At 42.3% G+C, this 15800-nt stretch overlaps 2 protein-coding genes across 2 annotated transcripts in view; both read left to right on the top strand.

The window, feature by feature from the left end:
• Positions 1–2305: 2305 nt before the first annotated feature.
• pnp6 (purine nucleoside phosphorylase 6) lies at positions 2306–8276 on the top strand (the record flags this gene model as incomplete). The annotated part of the gene is made up of 6 exons (XM_080002133.1): positions 2306–2360; positions 4734–4903; positions 5011–5114; positions 6586–6761; positions 6990–7180; positions 8080–8276. Exons 1-6 carry the CDS (start codon positions 2326–2328, stop codon positions 8274–8276), a joined length of 873 nt encoding a protein of 290 aa, XP_079858259.1. The 5' UTR covers positions 2306–2325.
• A 6362-nt stretch (positions 8277–14638) lies between these two features.
• Positions 14639–15800, top strand: part of calb2a (calbindin 2a) — a gene marked incomplete at both ends in the record, with an annotated part of 13239 nt that continues 12077 nt past the window's right edge. The window contains 1 exon segment of the mRNA XM_080001753.1: positions 14639–14735. Within this exon segment, the coding sequence (XP_079857879.1) occupies positions 14639–14735 (97 nt within the window).

Genomic DNA, 15800 nt, shown 5'->3' with positions numbered 1-15800 from the left:
CAATAAAGTTCATGCCTCCTGAATGGAGTGATGGACTGGTATTAACTGGTGTTAACATATTTTTTTTACTGTTTAGGACCTACTCACAACAACAGGGAATAAACTAAAGAAAACCTTAGTTGACAACTGGCACCTGTAAAGGGGTGGGATATATTAGGCAGCAAGTGAACAGTCAGTTCTTGAAGTTGATGTGTTGGAAGCAGGAAAAATGGGCAGGCGCAAGGATCTGTTGATTCTGACAAGGGCTAAATTATGATGGCTAGACAACTGGGTCAGAGCATCTCCAAAATGGCAGGTCTTGTACCCCGAGGTGTTCTTGGTATGCAGTGGTTAGTACCTACCAAAAGTGATCAAACGAAGGATCGGCGACAGGGTCATGGGCACCCGTGGTCTGATTGATGCACGTGGGGAGCGAAGGCTAGTCTGTCCGCTCTGATCCTACAGAAGAGCTACTGTAGCACAAATTTCTGAAAAAGTAAATGCCGCTATGGTAGACCCACCACTGAAAGCGCCTACAATAGGCACGTGAGCTTCAGATTGGACCATGGAGCACTGGAAGAAGGTGGCCCGGTCTGATGAATCACGTTTTCTTCTACATGATGTGGATGGCCCGGGTTAGGGTCCGATCTGATCGAGCATCTATAGGATGTGCTGGAACAACAAGCCCGATCCTCACATCCTCCCAACTTCCAGGACTTAAAGGATCTGCTGCTAACGTCTTGGTGCCAGATACCACAGGACACCTTCAGAGGTCTTGTGGAGTCCATGCCTCCACGGGTCAGAGCTGTTTTGGTGGCACGAGGGGGAGCTACACAATATTAGTGGTTATTAGTGTTGGTTTTAATGTTGTGGCTGATCAGTGTTTACTCCTGGAAATTCAGACCTACTTTAAGTGAGGTGCTAAACTTATGTCCGATCTCTACAAATAACCTTAGATCTCAGAATACAATAATACAAACAGTAAATAACTGTTTGTATTATTGTGCTCACCCTGGCGGTCGCCTGCGTGAGCGCCTCCAGGCGTTGCAAAGACATTTCACTGCACATGTATGAACGTATGTATATGTATGTGACAAATAAACCCTTTTAAATCTTGAATCTTTGATTCCTTGTATTATTATATTATTAGATGTGATGGTGGTTATACTAGTGCTGCTATATATTGTACTTATAGAAGCAACAATTGAACTGCATTCGTTTTGTTACCAAATGTTTATGTTTCTGTTGTTTGCTTTGTGTCAAGTTGGTTGGATTGCATTTACTTTGTAAGACATGAGATAGCTTGACACTGTATCAAGGCGAGTGTGTGTGTGTGTGTGTGTGTGTGTGTGTGTGTGTGTGTGTGTGTGTGTGTGTGTGTGTGTGTGTGTGTGTGTTGTGTGTGTGTGTGTGTGTGTGTGTGTGTGTGTGTGTGTGTGTGTGTGTGTGTGTGTGTGTGTGTCTGGTCACTTGCTGGAAGTTGAAACTGAGTGTGGAGTGGTGGAGGAAATACATGCCTTAGGTGAAGAGTTTTGGCTGGAAATACCAAGTTGATCAAATACTGCAATTAGGGATGTGATTAGAAGGGGGGAAAAAAGAGCAGGGACATTTTTAAACGATTCAGTTGGCCTGCTCGGTCTCTCTTCTTTCCGTGCAAATACTGAGAGACTGTTTTTGGCACTGCAGCCATTGTTCCCAGCCCTGTCTCATTCCTGGTGTCTCTCAACACACGGGTCACTAAGCTGCCCAGTCTGTTAGAAAATTGGATTTATGCTGCATTCCACGGAAGTCGGAAATCGGTAATGTCAACTCTGGTCCCCACTTCCCAGCTAGAATGTGCTCCATTGCCTCTGTTTCGGGAATACATGGACATCCACAGTCTATTTGTAGTTGTTGGGCAAACAAGGGAAGCTCACACGCTATGTGAACATGTCATCAGAACCGCAGAGCATTTAGAATATAGATTAGACTTGTCTTATATTAAATAAAAAACCCCAAAAAACCCGCAAAGGGAAGTGTGTTCGCCGTTAACGGCGTGTGACGCCCGGTCCATTATCTCGGGTTCAGCGGCGAAATTCCCACTTGGAACCCCCACTTAAATGGCGGTTACCCCTTTTCCCAATAAGAGGCTGTATTTTTCCGAGGTGGAGTTTCGACGGAACGCGTTTGTTGGTTTGCGCTTTTCAAAGGGACGGGCAGCCGGCGTCCACAGACTCCGCCCCCTCCCGTCAGCCACACGCTGACGTCACCCGCAGCGTGACCTCCTCCTCCTCCTCCTCCTCCTCCTCCGTCCGCGGCTCGACGAGATCCAGCCGCGAACCACCACCCCAAACCATCCCGGCGGACATGGAAGCGGCAGCGTCCTCCTCCAACCGGTGCAGGTAAGACCAGGGCCGTGTGTGGATGAAATGGGTGATCGCAAATGGGAGAGACGTGCGCTTCCCCTGGTTGTCAAGGCTGCGGCGGGAGCCCCATTAGAAAACGCTTCCGACCACCAGGGATGTACAAGCACAAGGACCAAGTGTTGCATCACGCATTCTGACATTTCACTGCATATATGTATGAAAGTATGTATATGTATGTGACGAATAAAAATCTTGAATCTTGAATCTGACAAGACGCTTATTGTTGGGGTTCTAGCGCCGACCCGGATTAAAATCGGACGTCAACCGCACGAATGATCACGAAACGAGACCACACTGAAATCGCCCTGTGTTTTTCATTTTACGTATGTCTGTCTGTTTGTTTGTTGGTTGTTGGAATTCGTGAAGTGTAAACCAAGACATTCACACACACACCGAAAAGAAAAGAAAAGAAAAAAGACCCCCCCATAAATTAGCGTTCTGGGCACGCCAGCCTGCGGAGCCGTTAAAGAGACAGCCACGAATCCATGCTGCGTTCCGACGCAAAGCAGAAATCGTGATCTCCGATCGGCTGGCTCCCACTTCCGCACGGAGCGGGTTCCATTGCCCCTGTTCGCGGAACCGCGGAGGCCCGCAGTCGATACCCGTGTGCTTGGCCGGCTTGTGGATGGCTCAAGCCACACGACGTCTTTCAGCGCGGCATAAAAACCAGCGTAGTCTGAAGTCGGAGTCAGGTGCGTTTTCAAACGAGATCCCACGCTAAAAGGGAGCCCTTTATTTGTTTTTGGGGTTTTTTTTTTTACCCTCCGTGACGTCAGAGATGGCGTCTCGCTCAACCCGGGCCCGAAACTTCCGACTTGGAACGCCGGCTTAACTGTCCGCTCCTTCGCACGTCACCCGGTAGGAGGTGGTGGGGGTGGGGGTGGGGGGGGGGGGTTGTCCGAGCTGCCGCGGTGATGGAACGCGGCATTGAACGGGAAAGTGCTGATGGCAGCGGGACGCGGTCCCCCCGCAGCACCACGGAGAGCTCCCTCGCCGCCGCGGCGCTGCGTGGGCGTCCGTCCACAAGTGATTCAACCCTCATAAACATTTTTTATTTTTGGATAAACGGGATTGCTAGTTAATTGTTTATTTTTTTTCCTCCTAGGTTGGCCGTTTAGTTTACATTATAATTATTTTAACATTTTTAAACTTAATTAGTATTTTTTATGTTGGCCATTTTTTTTCTCCACCTTTTTTTTTTTCCCCCACGTCTTTCCGCGTTTATTGCTTATTATCTGTTTTCTCTTTATATTTATGCATCCAATCTAATCAAATTTTCCCCAAAAATTCCAAACAGTACAATTCTTTAAGGAACCATCACAGTATATTTAAATTTGAAATGGAAATCAGAAATCGACTAAAATGAATATACACAACTAAGTAAGTACATGTACGTGAAAAAATGTACTTTGACACTTTCCGCCGCTGGTTTGAAGGACACGGGGACAACTCAGCACGGAGATGTTTCACGTTTAGTGTCATTACGTTTATGAATCACTCATTAAAAATGTTCAGTAAATGTGGATAGCGCCCGCCTACCGCTTGCCCCGCTTCCTCGAAGCTCTGCATGTGCACACGCGGATCAACCACTGATCAGGAATGATAAACCAGTCATGTGCATCGCCGCCGTAGTGTCTGCCTGGGTGTGTGCCCAAAACTGCCCTAACCTGCTGTTAAATGAAGTATAGCTTGAGGTTCATGGAGGACCACATATGTTATTGACATGATACAAATGACCATTCAAGGAGGCCTGGACGCGTCAGTCAACCGCCAATGATGTTCCACTGGGAGCAACCGTTTAATCCAGTTACTTTTTGACAATGATATTACAGATTACATGTTGCTATGGTTCTTTCTTTATTATTTATTTTGTATACTTTATAAATCCGTCGGATTGGTAGGTAGGAGCGCCAGGTTGGGGGGTTAAATGTCATGCTCAAGGACGCATCAGCACGCTACTAGGAGGAGCCGGGGATCGAACCGGCGATCTTCTGATTACTGATCCACTGCCCCCCGACTCATGAATCTTGGCTGACTATTCTAGCGGTGTCATGAACCAACACTCATATTATAGAAGGACGTTTATTTTCTTCAACATTCATCTTTGATTAATAACCCAGACATTCTTTTTTGAAATAAAACAACCCAACCACCTAATACTAAATAGTTACATAGCATGCAGCATAAGTTGGAAGTATCGGAATAGGGATATTTAATCCCACAAAGGCTTACACTGCCACAATAACATGCATAATGGCGACAAAATATGCATAATGGAGAAAAGTGTAGACAGTCTTGGTCGGCATTCGGCGTTCCCTTTGAAATTTGTGATTTTTCCGTTGCGTCCAGCTACAGCTACGAGGATTATAGGGAGACAACAGACTGGCTGCTGGCCCATACCCAGCAGCGTCCTAAAGTGGCCATTATCTGCGGCTCAGGCCTGGGAGGACTGGCTGACCTGCTGGACAACAAGACTGTTGTCCCCTATAAAGACATCCCACGCTTCCCCCAAAGCACCGGTAAAAGCTTTGTTTGTTGTGTGTGTGTGTGTGTGTGTGTGTGTGTGTGTTTACTACAGTAAGTCCAAGCATCCTTAAAGCTGCTGCCCATGTGTGTTGGGTTGCAGTGCAGGGCCATGCGGGCCAGCTGGTATTTGGAAGCCTGCAGGACCACCAGTGTGTCTGCATGCAGGGACGCTTCCACTTCTACGAGGGCTACGACATCTTCACGGTGAGCCGAGTTCGGGCCAGCAGAAGTAGAACGACACAATATGTTGTGCAGGGAGCATAGGCCAGCAACTTCTCTCCATCACAAGCGGTCCATGGCGGTCCATAGAAGGGAGGTCAGCAATAGTTCCCTCAGGCTTGCCCTTCTTTGCATCATGGTTTCCTGCCTGTGGGAAGGGTCTTGAAGTCAGAAATGCTCAGTGTTTGAACAAGCAACTCTGATTTATTACGTGGTTTCCCTAACCCACCAGTTGGCTTCAACCCATTTGCAACAATGACAGTACAATATTTTTGCATCCTGACAAATGGGGACATGTTTAAGTAAAAGGGTAAAAGAGCCAAGACTTAGACAAGACAGTACCCATGACTGTAAAATGTTACCTTTAGTAAGAAAAAGGTTAGATTGGTTCTATGTTCTATTTTTCCATCAATCAAAGTCCAACAAATCTATCTAATCTATTTAACATCTGAATTTAATTTGAAAGACACAACGTCAACAACGCAAGGGAGATGTGCTTGTGAGATTGTTTTATCTGAAGAAGGTTTGGACTTACAAGTCAACCTCAACGTGTTTTGATTAGTCCTCAGATAGCGTTGGTGTAAAAAGGCAATTGGACTTTTACAAGGCAATCTTGTCCTCTTGGAAGTGGATACACTAAAGCAAATTTTTATGCTTGTGTCAGAGAGCTCCTTGTGTGTAAAGCAGACAGTTGATACCTCTCATTTAAGTTTCATGCTGTGTCATAATGTCAATTGTTTATTGTTTGATACAAATGAATGAGTAATAAACTCTTAAGACCGGGTAAAAATAAATAAATAAATAAAACGGGTCTCATAATGTTTGGCCCAGATTTCTAGGCAGATTTACGCTGGATTTTATTTCATCCTTAGCCATAATTCAAGTTTTATGACAAGGTCATAACAAGCTGCGGCAGCCGGGATGAACAGAATTGTCTTTGTGAGAACAGCCTTGGCTAACCTTTTACCACGCGCGTTGAATGATCAGCCATAAAATCCTAGGGTTCGTCTTCACTAAGAAAACAAACCAGTTAATTTGATCCCTTCCACTCCAGTCTGACCTTTGTTCTCTTTACAGATAATGTTTACTCTCATCAACTTTTTGCTAGACGTGATGTGGTGTAACTTGGAAATATGTAAAAATAAGCCTGACTATATAAAAAAAATACAACCTTATATATAGTGCAAATACAACATCATATATAGGACAGTACAAGGTCATTGCGGCTCTATTTGAGAAAATGCCTGTGGTGTTTATAATCCCCCTGTTCTGCAGTTACATTTAATTTAATTAGGGTAAACTTATCAGGTCTAAAATCAACTCCAATAGGCGTGAGTCCACCATTATTTGGTAGCTGAGGCAGTTAATTAGACTTCGGTTCATAGCTTGCCCTTGTGACTTGTGACCTGCGATGTTGTGGTTTGCATGGTTCAGCTTTCGTGTTTCTACCCTCCAGGTAACGTATCCAATCCGCGTCTTCTTCCTGCTGGGCGTGGAGACCCTGATTGTGACGAACGCGGCGGGAGGCCTAAACGCCAGCTTCAACGTGGGGGACATCATGCTTATCAAAGACCACATCAACCTGCCAGGCTTTGCCGGGCAGAACCCACTTTGTGGCCACAACGACGACAGGTTTGTTGATGAACAAGGAGCAAGCTACTCTGAAGTTTTCAGACTGCACTGCAGTATCTTTCAGGAAATCCTTGTCGCATGTGGAGTGCCACTGCTGTTATGTTCGTTTTGCATTCAAGTGCTGGTGTTTAGATTACTCCTAGAAACTGAAGACCCCTACAGCAGCATTCTCCAATGGGTGTGGTTTTGGAGGTGTCAGCCTGTTCATTCAGCAGTTTGTCTTGCCAGGTTTGGGGTACGTTTCCCCTGCATGTCAGATGCATATGACCGTGATCTGACCGCCCTGGCCAAGCAGACGGCGGAGGAGCAGGGCTGCGGCGGCTTCCTGCGGCATGGGGTTTACTGCATGCTGAGCGGACCGACGTTCGAGACCATTGCAGAGTGTAGAGCTCTGCACCACCTGGGAGCCGACGCTGTGGGTGAGTACGGCTCTGTCCGACTCCCAGTGACACATGCATAATATGTTTACCGTAGCAGATAGTGTTTTTAAGTAGTGGGTCATGACTAAGGTTTAGGTTAACCAGGTGAAATGGAAAGAGAAGTAAATGGTTCATCGGATGTAAAATCTACAGAGCATCCATTGTAGAGTGCACATAGTATTGTCATAACCAAATTTAGCTGGGCTACTCATCCCACTGCTTTCAAGCCACATATGTGCAACATATATCGAAGCGACCAGCTAGATCCCGACAGGTGTGCTGTATCTTTGTGGAATGTTTCATCCAATGGTTTATGAAATATTCAACTTATTGTGCCAAAATGTTGCCCCATAGGTCTTCTATTGGAAAAATAGTGTGGCAAAGAAATCCAGTTATCATGGAAACAGATGTAACATATTAGGGGAATTCCCCACATAGCCCTGCACATACATACACACACACAAACAGGGCCAGCACAATTTTACAGTTTCACCAGGAATTGTCTAAATCTTGGATTATTAGCTTCCAAAACACTAGAATGAGGGTGGCTTTTTTGTGCTTAATGACCTTACAAAACATCCACAACATGTGCTCTGTCTAGAGATGCAGACTAGCATACTATATAGTACGCCAAATTAGTATATAGTATGTCTGAAACCCTAGTATCTTCAGTTAATGTGTAAAAAGTACTAGGATGACATAATACAACTGTGAAATGTAGTACGCAAACTATGTACTACACTGACGTCAATATTCCATGACCACATTGTGACCTCACAAGGACAACCTGTATCTCTAACCCCAACCCTTCCCTTAGTTATGCGTTTCCAGATGCAGCGCTAGATTTGAAGATTTCAAGACACAAAGCTTGCTCTATGTCTCCATCGGCTCTGTTTAAGGTATGAGTACCGTGCCAGAGGTGGTGGTGGCGCGCCACTGCGGCCTGCGCGTCCTGGGCCTCTCCCTCATCACCAACAAGGTGGTGACGGATTACGACAGCAAGGAGAAGGCCAATCACCTGGAGGTGCTGGAGACCACCCGCCTGCGGACACAGGACCTCCAGAAGCTGGTCAGCTACATCGTAGCCAAGATCTAAAGCCTGCAATGGGATTGAAGCTAGGGAGGAATAAAGAGAGGGTTATTTAGTCGTTAGTGAGTCAATCTAGAGAGAGAGAGAGCGATCAAAGCGTTAGTCCTCTCCCTCAGTCTACAAAATGAAAGTAGCAAACGTTTGAGGCATATAAGTAGATGGAAGATAGCAGCAAAGATAACGTATTCGCAGTTTGTCAGTAACCAATGAAAGGTGTCACGTGTCACTTTAAGAAATGGTTAACTTATGGGCATAAGTCCAAATATAACCTTCAAGAAAAGGTCAAAACATTCGTTGAGGTATCGCAACGAAATACCACACACGTTATTGGCAAAAGTTGTCTCTCGAAAACGTGTGCTGTCTATTGTAAAAGAAAAAACGATCTGATCGAATATCGATCTCTGATATTCCCAGGATTACCAATGTTTCCTGGTTTAGAACTGTCGTTACTAACGGGAACCTCGGCACTTTCAGGGGCTACAGCAATAGCACAGCAGACGCCAGAAAGTAACATCTGGAGAATGGTAGAATACCTTTGTCCAACGCCCCAACAACAGTCATAATATCCTTTGGTTATGCTTGTTGTTGATCTGTAGGAAAATCTTATGTATTGCATAACACATTTCACGAGATTTGCCTCCAGATCAACGTCCATGGGAGGATACGTAGAAAGTAGGGGTGTGGGGTTACGGCAGCTCCCGTTTATAACCTCTGCAAAAAGATTTAAATTCCCTTCCTTTCCACTTATACACATTTTACATTAATCAGTTTTGATGTGGATTAAATTGACTTTATCGAAATAGCTTGGCAATTAGATCCCTGCAGTAATATCCGGCACACGGTTTGAGGCATCTTTGCTCGCACACGTAAATCCCCAAAACGACAGCACCTGCAAAAAAAATTACTACACCTCTTATTAATACATATTATACATTTATATTTTCCTCTCTTTCTTTCCCTTTTTCCCTGAATGTTTGATGTTGGGGGCGGCGGTGGGGGGGAAGGGGGTGAACACAAATGTCAGTGTATGTATGGCTGTATGTTTTTTAAATGCCAAAAAAATATCTATAATGTTAAAATAAATGAAATCATAAGCCCTTACTCAACAATTATGTCTAAAAGTTGGAAATTTTACCGGCTACCTATTATTGTGCCTGCTTACCAATTGGCAGACAAAACAAAGCGTTACCCATTTTTTATCTGGACTATGTGTTGCACCCCCTCTCTGAAAATGTAGCGCCAATGTGACTGTTGATAGCCGGTCGTTCATTGTAGGGATTATGTAACGGTTATAAATGACTTGTCTTACAATCTAGCAGAGACTAAGTAGAACTGAGCTGTATGTGTGTGTAATTTATTACTACCTCTGTGTAACATTTTGGAAAGCTGGTCATCGACGGCTTGCCTTACGTGAGAACTACTTACCGTGATGGTACAAAAACCAGAACCAGAACGTGAACATATAGGGCTATGAACTGGTCTTGACAAAATAATACATGGATTTTGAGGAGAATAGGGAATCATTTGTATGATCAAACATAGTCGCTGCAGTCGATATAAACAGGACCAATCATGGCTTACTTGATTTTTTTGGTGCTATCTAGTGGAACCTGTTAAATATATATATATACCTTTTATATTTAGATGAGAATCCAAGTGGCTGCATAGAGGAAATATATGTATTTCCTTTGTTGATCTAGATCGATATCTTTTTGGAATCAGAGTGGACTAATTAGAACTAATTTAACTATTTTATACTGTATATTTATTAAGAAGAGTGTTCCAAATGAATGGCAATCAATGGGACCAGCTATATTGACTGCAAAATATACATATATATCTATATATATATATATATAGATATATATATAGATATATATGTATACATCCTATACAGTCTATCCCAGAATATAAAATACATATATTCCTAACCTTAGGGAACATTATGAAATGTGAAGGTAAGGATCATGTTCCAATTTGCCAGAGAGTTCTTACAGTCTAGCGGATTAGTTTAAAATCAAACTAAGGACTCCAGGGTTGTAAAAGTCAAGTTGTCGTTGCGTTAAGCATGAGGGGGATTCATCAAAGGTTTTCTCTGTCGGACCGTTATGTCAGGCAGAACCATTATCCTGGGGACTCGCACTGGTTTTCTTTCCGGGCCTCGTCTGAGGCCGCCCTTCAGCTTCTATCAGGCATCCCATTCATTCACGTCCATGAGGCCCGTCGGCCGGCGGGTCAGGAGCCGAAGGTGCGAAGTCTTTAAGATCCCTTGGTACGAAAATGCGATGTTTCCCCTGAGAATCGACATCCTATTGACAAAGCGTTCAAATGTTATCTCTGTCTTTTAAAAACTTGACCATGTTCGCACTGACTAATCCAGCTAAGATTATGATGACTCTCCAAATTCGTATTGTGAAATTTAATGTGGTTAAATTTGCGATACATCCTGTAATAATAGGGAAATTAATTTCACTTGTTAAGAAAATATTTTGTTCTATTAAAATGGGATTTATTTTCATCCAAAACTACGCTTCTGTAATAAAAGGCTATAAATTACACTAACGCCTCTCGTGTCAAAGTGTTATTTATGGGGGTTGGTGTGTATTTGGTTGGATGTGCTCCTTTACACATCAATTTCTCACGCGCAGACTTTTATACACACGTGAGGAAATGGTCATTAAATCATATTTGTGGTGTGGGGATGCTGTGGTTTGAGCAGCCACACCTAACCTGGGTCCAGGCAATTGGGGATCGGGATCAGAGTGGCTGCATACGAGCAGCAGGTTAAAGCCACTATCCCCACACACACCCAGGAGAGGAGCCCTTGTCATGACGCGTCTCCATCTGGTTCTGGGCTTATTATAAACTGTGTCTGAAACCCCCTCGTCCATGTCTCTGTGCTGGAGGTCCCTGAGAACACCACTTGGATAGTGTGTGGTGGGCGAAACTGCCACAATATTATATCAATTTATATTCACAGGAGGAAAGCCTGATGAAGGCTGATAACAGTAACACATCGGGCCACAATGTATTGTTATTAAGACCTTAAATGACCACACAGTCACACATTGAATTGAATGAATTGATTTTATAACTGCTTCTGCTTCGAACGGAGAGTGGGAGTGGACAAGACTGGGACGACGAGATAAAGATATAGAGGAGACGGATAGAGAGAGGGAGGGAGGGGCTGGAGAACTTTAGAAACGAGAGAGGCGGGCCGAAGGAGATTTAAAAAAATGACTGGAGATTGAAGAGATACGGCTGCGTGTACAACAGAGAAGGAAAGTAAAAGCCGGCATAGGCCTGTGTGGCTGCCATCGCTGCGTCACTATCCTGGCGTCCTGAGTCCTTTGAGGTTAATTCTCCAAGTACGAGGATAGACGTACCGTTGACTAAGTTAAGTAAATATATTGATTAGTTACTATGATAAAAAATATGATACTGCAGTATGGTCAGTGTTCATTTTTTTTTTAAAAGGCTTTTTTCTGTTAATGGACCGTTTTCACATGGACGGACGGACGGACAGACATAGACAGGCAGACAGACAGACAGACACAGATAAATGGATGTAAATGGTCCATTGCAATATAGTGAATTTGAGTAAAAGCTTGTTAATCAGCACAATTATAGAATATAAATTAAAAAGAAATACATGGAATATAACAGATTTCAAATAAGCTCTGGTAAATAAACGGAAATTATCAAGTTTTAGAGAGCAAGAGCATTTTTAAAGCACTCCATAGTGATCAGATGTTATAAAAAAGAGGATTACATACAAATAAGAACGACTGAAAGTAGTAAAGATCCTCAAAAAAGTGCAAATCCCAAACAAACTCAATTACTGCAACATGCAACTGAAAACCACCTCCACCCTAGATGTAATTCCCATGTGTGTCCACGTCCCTCACGTCATGTACAGTAATGATGATCCATGTCCAACGCCTGTTACTGATTATGACTCGGTTAGAAGTAGGAGGCAGAGAAAACACAGCGTTAAATGCTGAGTTCACTCAACACTCTTACATGACATTTATCAGATGCTTGCATCTTCGTCAGTAGACCTGGTCGACCAATCGACTGCATCATACACACACACACACACACACACACACAAAAACACACACAAAGTCATACACACTAGCATCTACAGTGGCTCGATCATAGTAAATGGGATCATGTCTTAAAGGCGTTTTTTTTTTTTCAAATTTACTGCCAATCAAAAGTAGTAATCAGAAATTTTGAGCGTATATATGAGAGTATATATGATCACTTAAGTGTCATCACTACTTTCCAAGGCATTTATTTTGTTCCACCAGTGCTTATATGCTTTGTAGCCTTGTGTGCTTTTGGCTGTCGTGACAATTTTTTATCCAATGACCGCCGTGACGGCAATCAGCCGAGCCACACATGTTTAGATGCCATTCGTCCAGGGTTGGATAAAGTGCTCGCCCTCCCAGGGCTGCAAAAAATGCATCAATAAAGTCCAATTGCTTTTCCATGGTGATACACTTGCAAATATCTTACGCATGTGTGAGAAATGTTGTTCCCTTCCCCCAAAGACAACCGATTGTAAATCTGAAAAAAAACGAACAAAAAAAAAACCTCATAAATGACGGGAACATTCACCACGATTATGTCTTCTAAACATCATGGAATCGGGTTCAGAACATGAGTGAAGCTGACCAGTTGATGCACTGTCAACAATGCAGAACCCGATTGACTCCCACCAAGAAGACTCTTTGAATCTACACTGGAAAGCGGATTGTCTTCAAACACCACAAAATCGGATTCACCGAAAGCCTCTCCCGGGATATGTAGCAGTAATCATATCCCAAAGCAAAACGCAAGAACAAGAAATTTGCAAACGGAACTGGCCTCAACTCCCTCAATGGGTTTTCAATGGCCGGGCCGGGTGTATTGTCATTGAGCATTTGATCCAGTAACTTGGATAGGATTCAGCAGTGGGATAGGTCAAGGTGCTTCCCCTACAGTACAGTCTGCAGTTCCACCGATCCATAGCCGAGAAGCATAACCCTTCATCCCCCAAAAGCCGACCTCAGAGTAAAATTCGCAAAACCTTAAAAATGGTTCAATCCATAACGGCCTAATTACTTTTAATCTGAATTGAGATGTGGAAATGTATAAGATTAAAAAAAAGGGATCTTTTCACCTAATAAGATCTGGCTGTTCTTGCCTCCCCCATTACTGCATGGTGTCCTGCATAGTAGATTAACCATTAATATAAAGGGTTTTTTTTCTTGTCTTTTCTTATAATTTACATTTATTATGGAGGTTAATCACTGCTAGCTGCGGGCGGTGTGGGGAATGTGATTAGTGTGTGAGTTCTAATTAAGTGTTTGAAGCTCCTCAGCCCTGGCAGCCAGGCTGGAGGAGCTGCACGCTTAGATACACACACAGATGTATCCAACACACACACACACACACACACTGACACATACACACACACACACAAACACACATATACAAACACATGCATTCTCTCTTTTTTTTTTAAATTCCTCTGTAGATCTGGATTAGCCTGTACTGCATCACATCATCATTATGATCATTCTCATGGTCATTGCTGACTATGATAGTAAGTAAGTAATTGTTTGTCCTGTGCATTTTTTGGTCCATCTGTTCCATCTTTCACTATTGTTATTATCATCTATATTATTCTAATTATCATTATTATAAGGATATTATAAGGATTTATATTCCCCATTGGCTCTTCTCTAACTCTATTTCATGAAGATCTACAGAATATTCTCCTTTACTAAAAAAAAAATAACCCTATAACTCGACTAATGTCTCTTATGTGATATGCAGTTGGTTGAATACTTCCGAAAAAAAAATGTATTTTACAGTATTAGTACATTTAATGTACTAATAATGTAAAATAAATGTATTTATTTATTTAATAAATGAAGTATGTGAATATATATGTATATATACCAACATTGTTGGTTTCTTCAACCTCAAGATATAAGTCTCAAATATGTTTGTACGTCGCATTATTTCAAAATGGCAAAACAATTGTTAATTATAAATTTAAATCAAGCACTTGACTATTATTTTATGATAATAATGATAATAATAATAATAATAATAATAATAATAATAATAATAATAATAATAATAATAAATACAACGGGTCTGTCTGCGGTGACGTTGCGCCCCCAGCGGCCGCACGGTGCAACTGAGGCTCGGTGCGGGGGGTTAAAAAGCGGCGGGCAGCCTTGCGCGGCGCGCAGTGTGGCTCCAGTCAGAAAGTTGAGAGCGGGATTTTTGTGCCCGGGACTTAAGGCTGTGCACCCGACCTCTCCCGAGTCGAACCTCATCTGATCGAATCGAATCCCCCCGAAAAGATGGCAAATAAATCCCAGCAGCAGCCGCCTCACCTCCACCTGGCCGAGGTCACCGCATCCCAGTTCCTCGACATCTGGAAGCACTTCGACAGCGACGGTAGGTCAAAAGTTGTGAAAAGTTACGAATAATAATGAAAAGAATTGAAGATAAATATGAATACCAACCGCATTATTATTATTATTATTATTATTATTATTATTATTGTATTATTACTAATATTAGTAGTATTGTTATCGTTGTTATTTTGTTTCGTCAGACAGTTATTTAAGCCGTTTAAATTCATTTTGTTTGAGTCTATCTACATAAGTGCATCATTTAGTCACTTCAAATTCTGCTGGTTTCTTTTATCCTTACACTTTCAGATAGGTGGGGTTGATTGATAAATAGTTTATTATTATTATTATTATTATTATTATTATTATTATTATTAATAATAATAAATTTATTTATTTATTTATTTATTCGATTTTATTAACATTAATATTGTATTATTATTATTGTTGTTATTATTATTATTATTATAAGTGTTCAATTCACAAACCTACCAACCAAAGCAGCAGCTGCAGCCTTAAAATGCACTTAATTGATTATTTGTAGTTGATGCGTTAAGTGCAGTGTTAAGATATTGATTATTGATTATTGACTGTACAATAATCAAAAAATACAAAGACATTGCATTGATTTAACCTTGGTCGGCAGTGGCTTGTGACTCTGGATGATGCTCATCGTCAGTTTTGTGTCATTTATAGGAACCACTTCACTCAAAATAGGTGTTAAAATAGGAGAATCTAGAATCTCATATCTTTTGCAGAACTTTACAGGGAAAAATGTGATACAATAGTCTGTTCGTCTACTGAGGCTAAGTTAAGGAAATAACCAATTCACAGTATCAGCTCTGTGACTCTACAGACACCGTTTCCTTTCTCTGTCTCAAACTTAACTTATTTGTGGTGCTATATATTTCTCAGCAACCTTCTTTCCCTCTTTCTTGCTGTCCCTTTCAGTTTGAGCCCCTTCCCTCTCACTCGCTCTTTTACATATCGTTTGTATCGTTTTACAAACCGATTTGTGTGTGTGTGTGTGTCAGTGTATGTGTGTGACTTTTATTGAATCTTGCCCTCGCTCTTAGATATGTGTTGAATTGTGTTGAGTTTTTGGAGT

This window comes from Zeus faber (assembly GCF_960531495.2).
Source record: "Zeus faber genome assembly, chromosome: 6".
Taxonomy (NCBI): Eukaryota; Metazoa; Chordata; class Actinopteri; order Zeiformes; family Zeidae; genus Zeus; species Zeus faber.
This window is presented reverse-complemented; position numbering and strand designations above follow the sequence as displayed.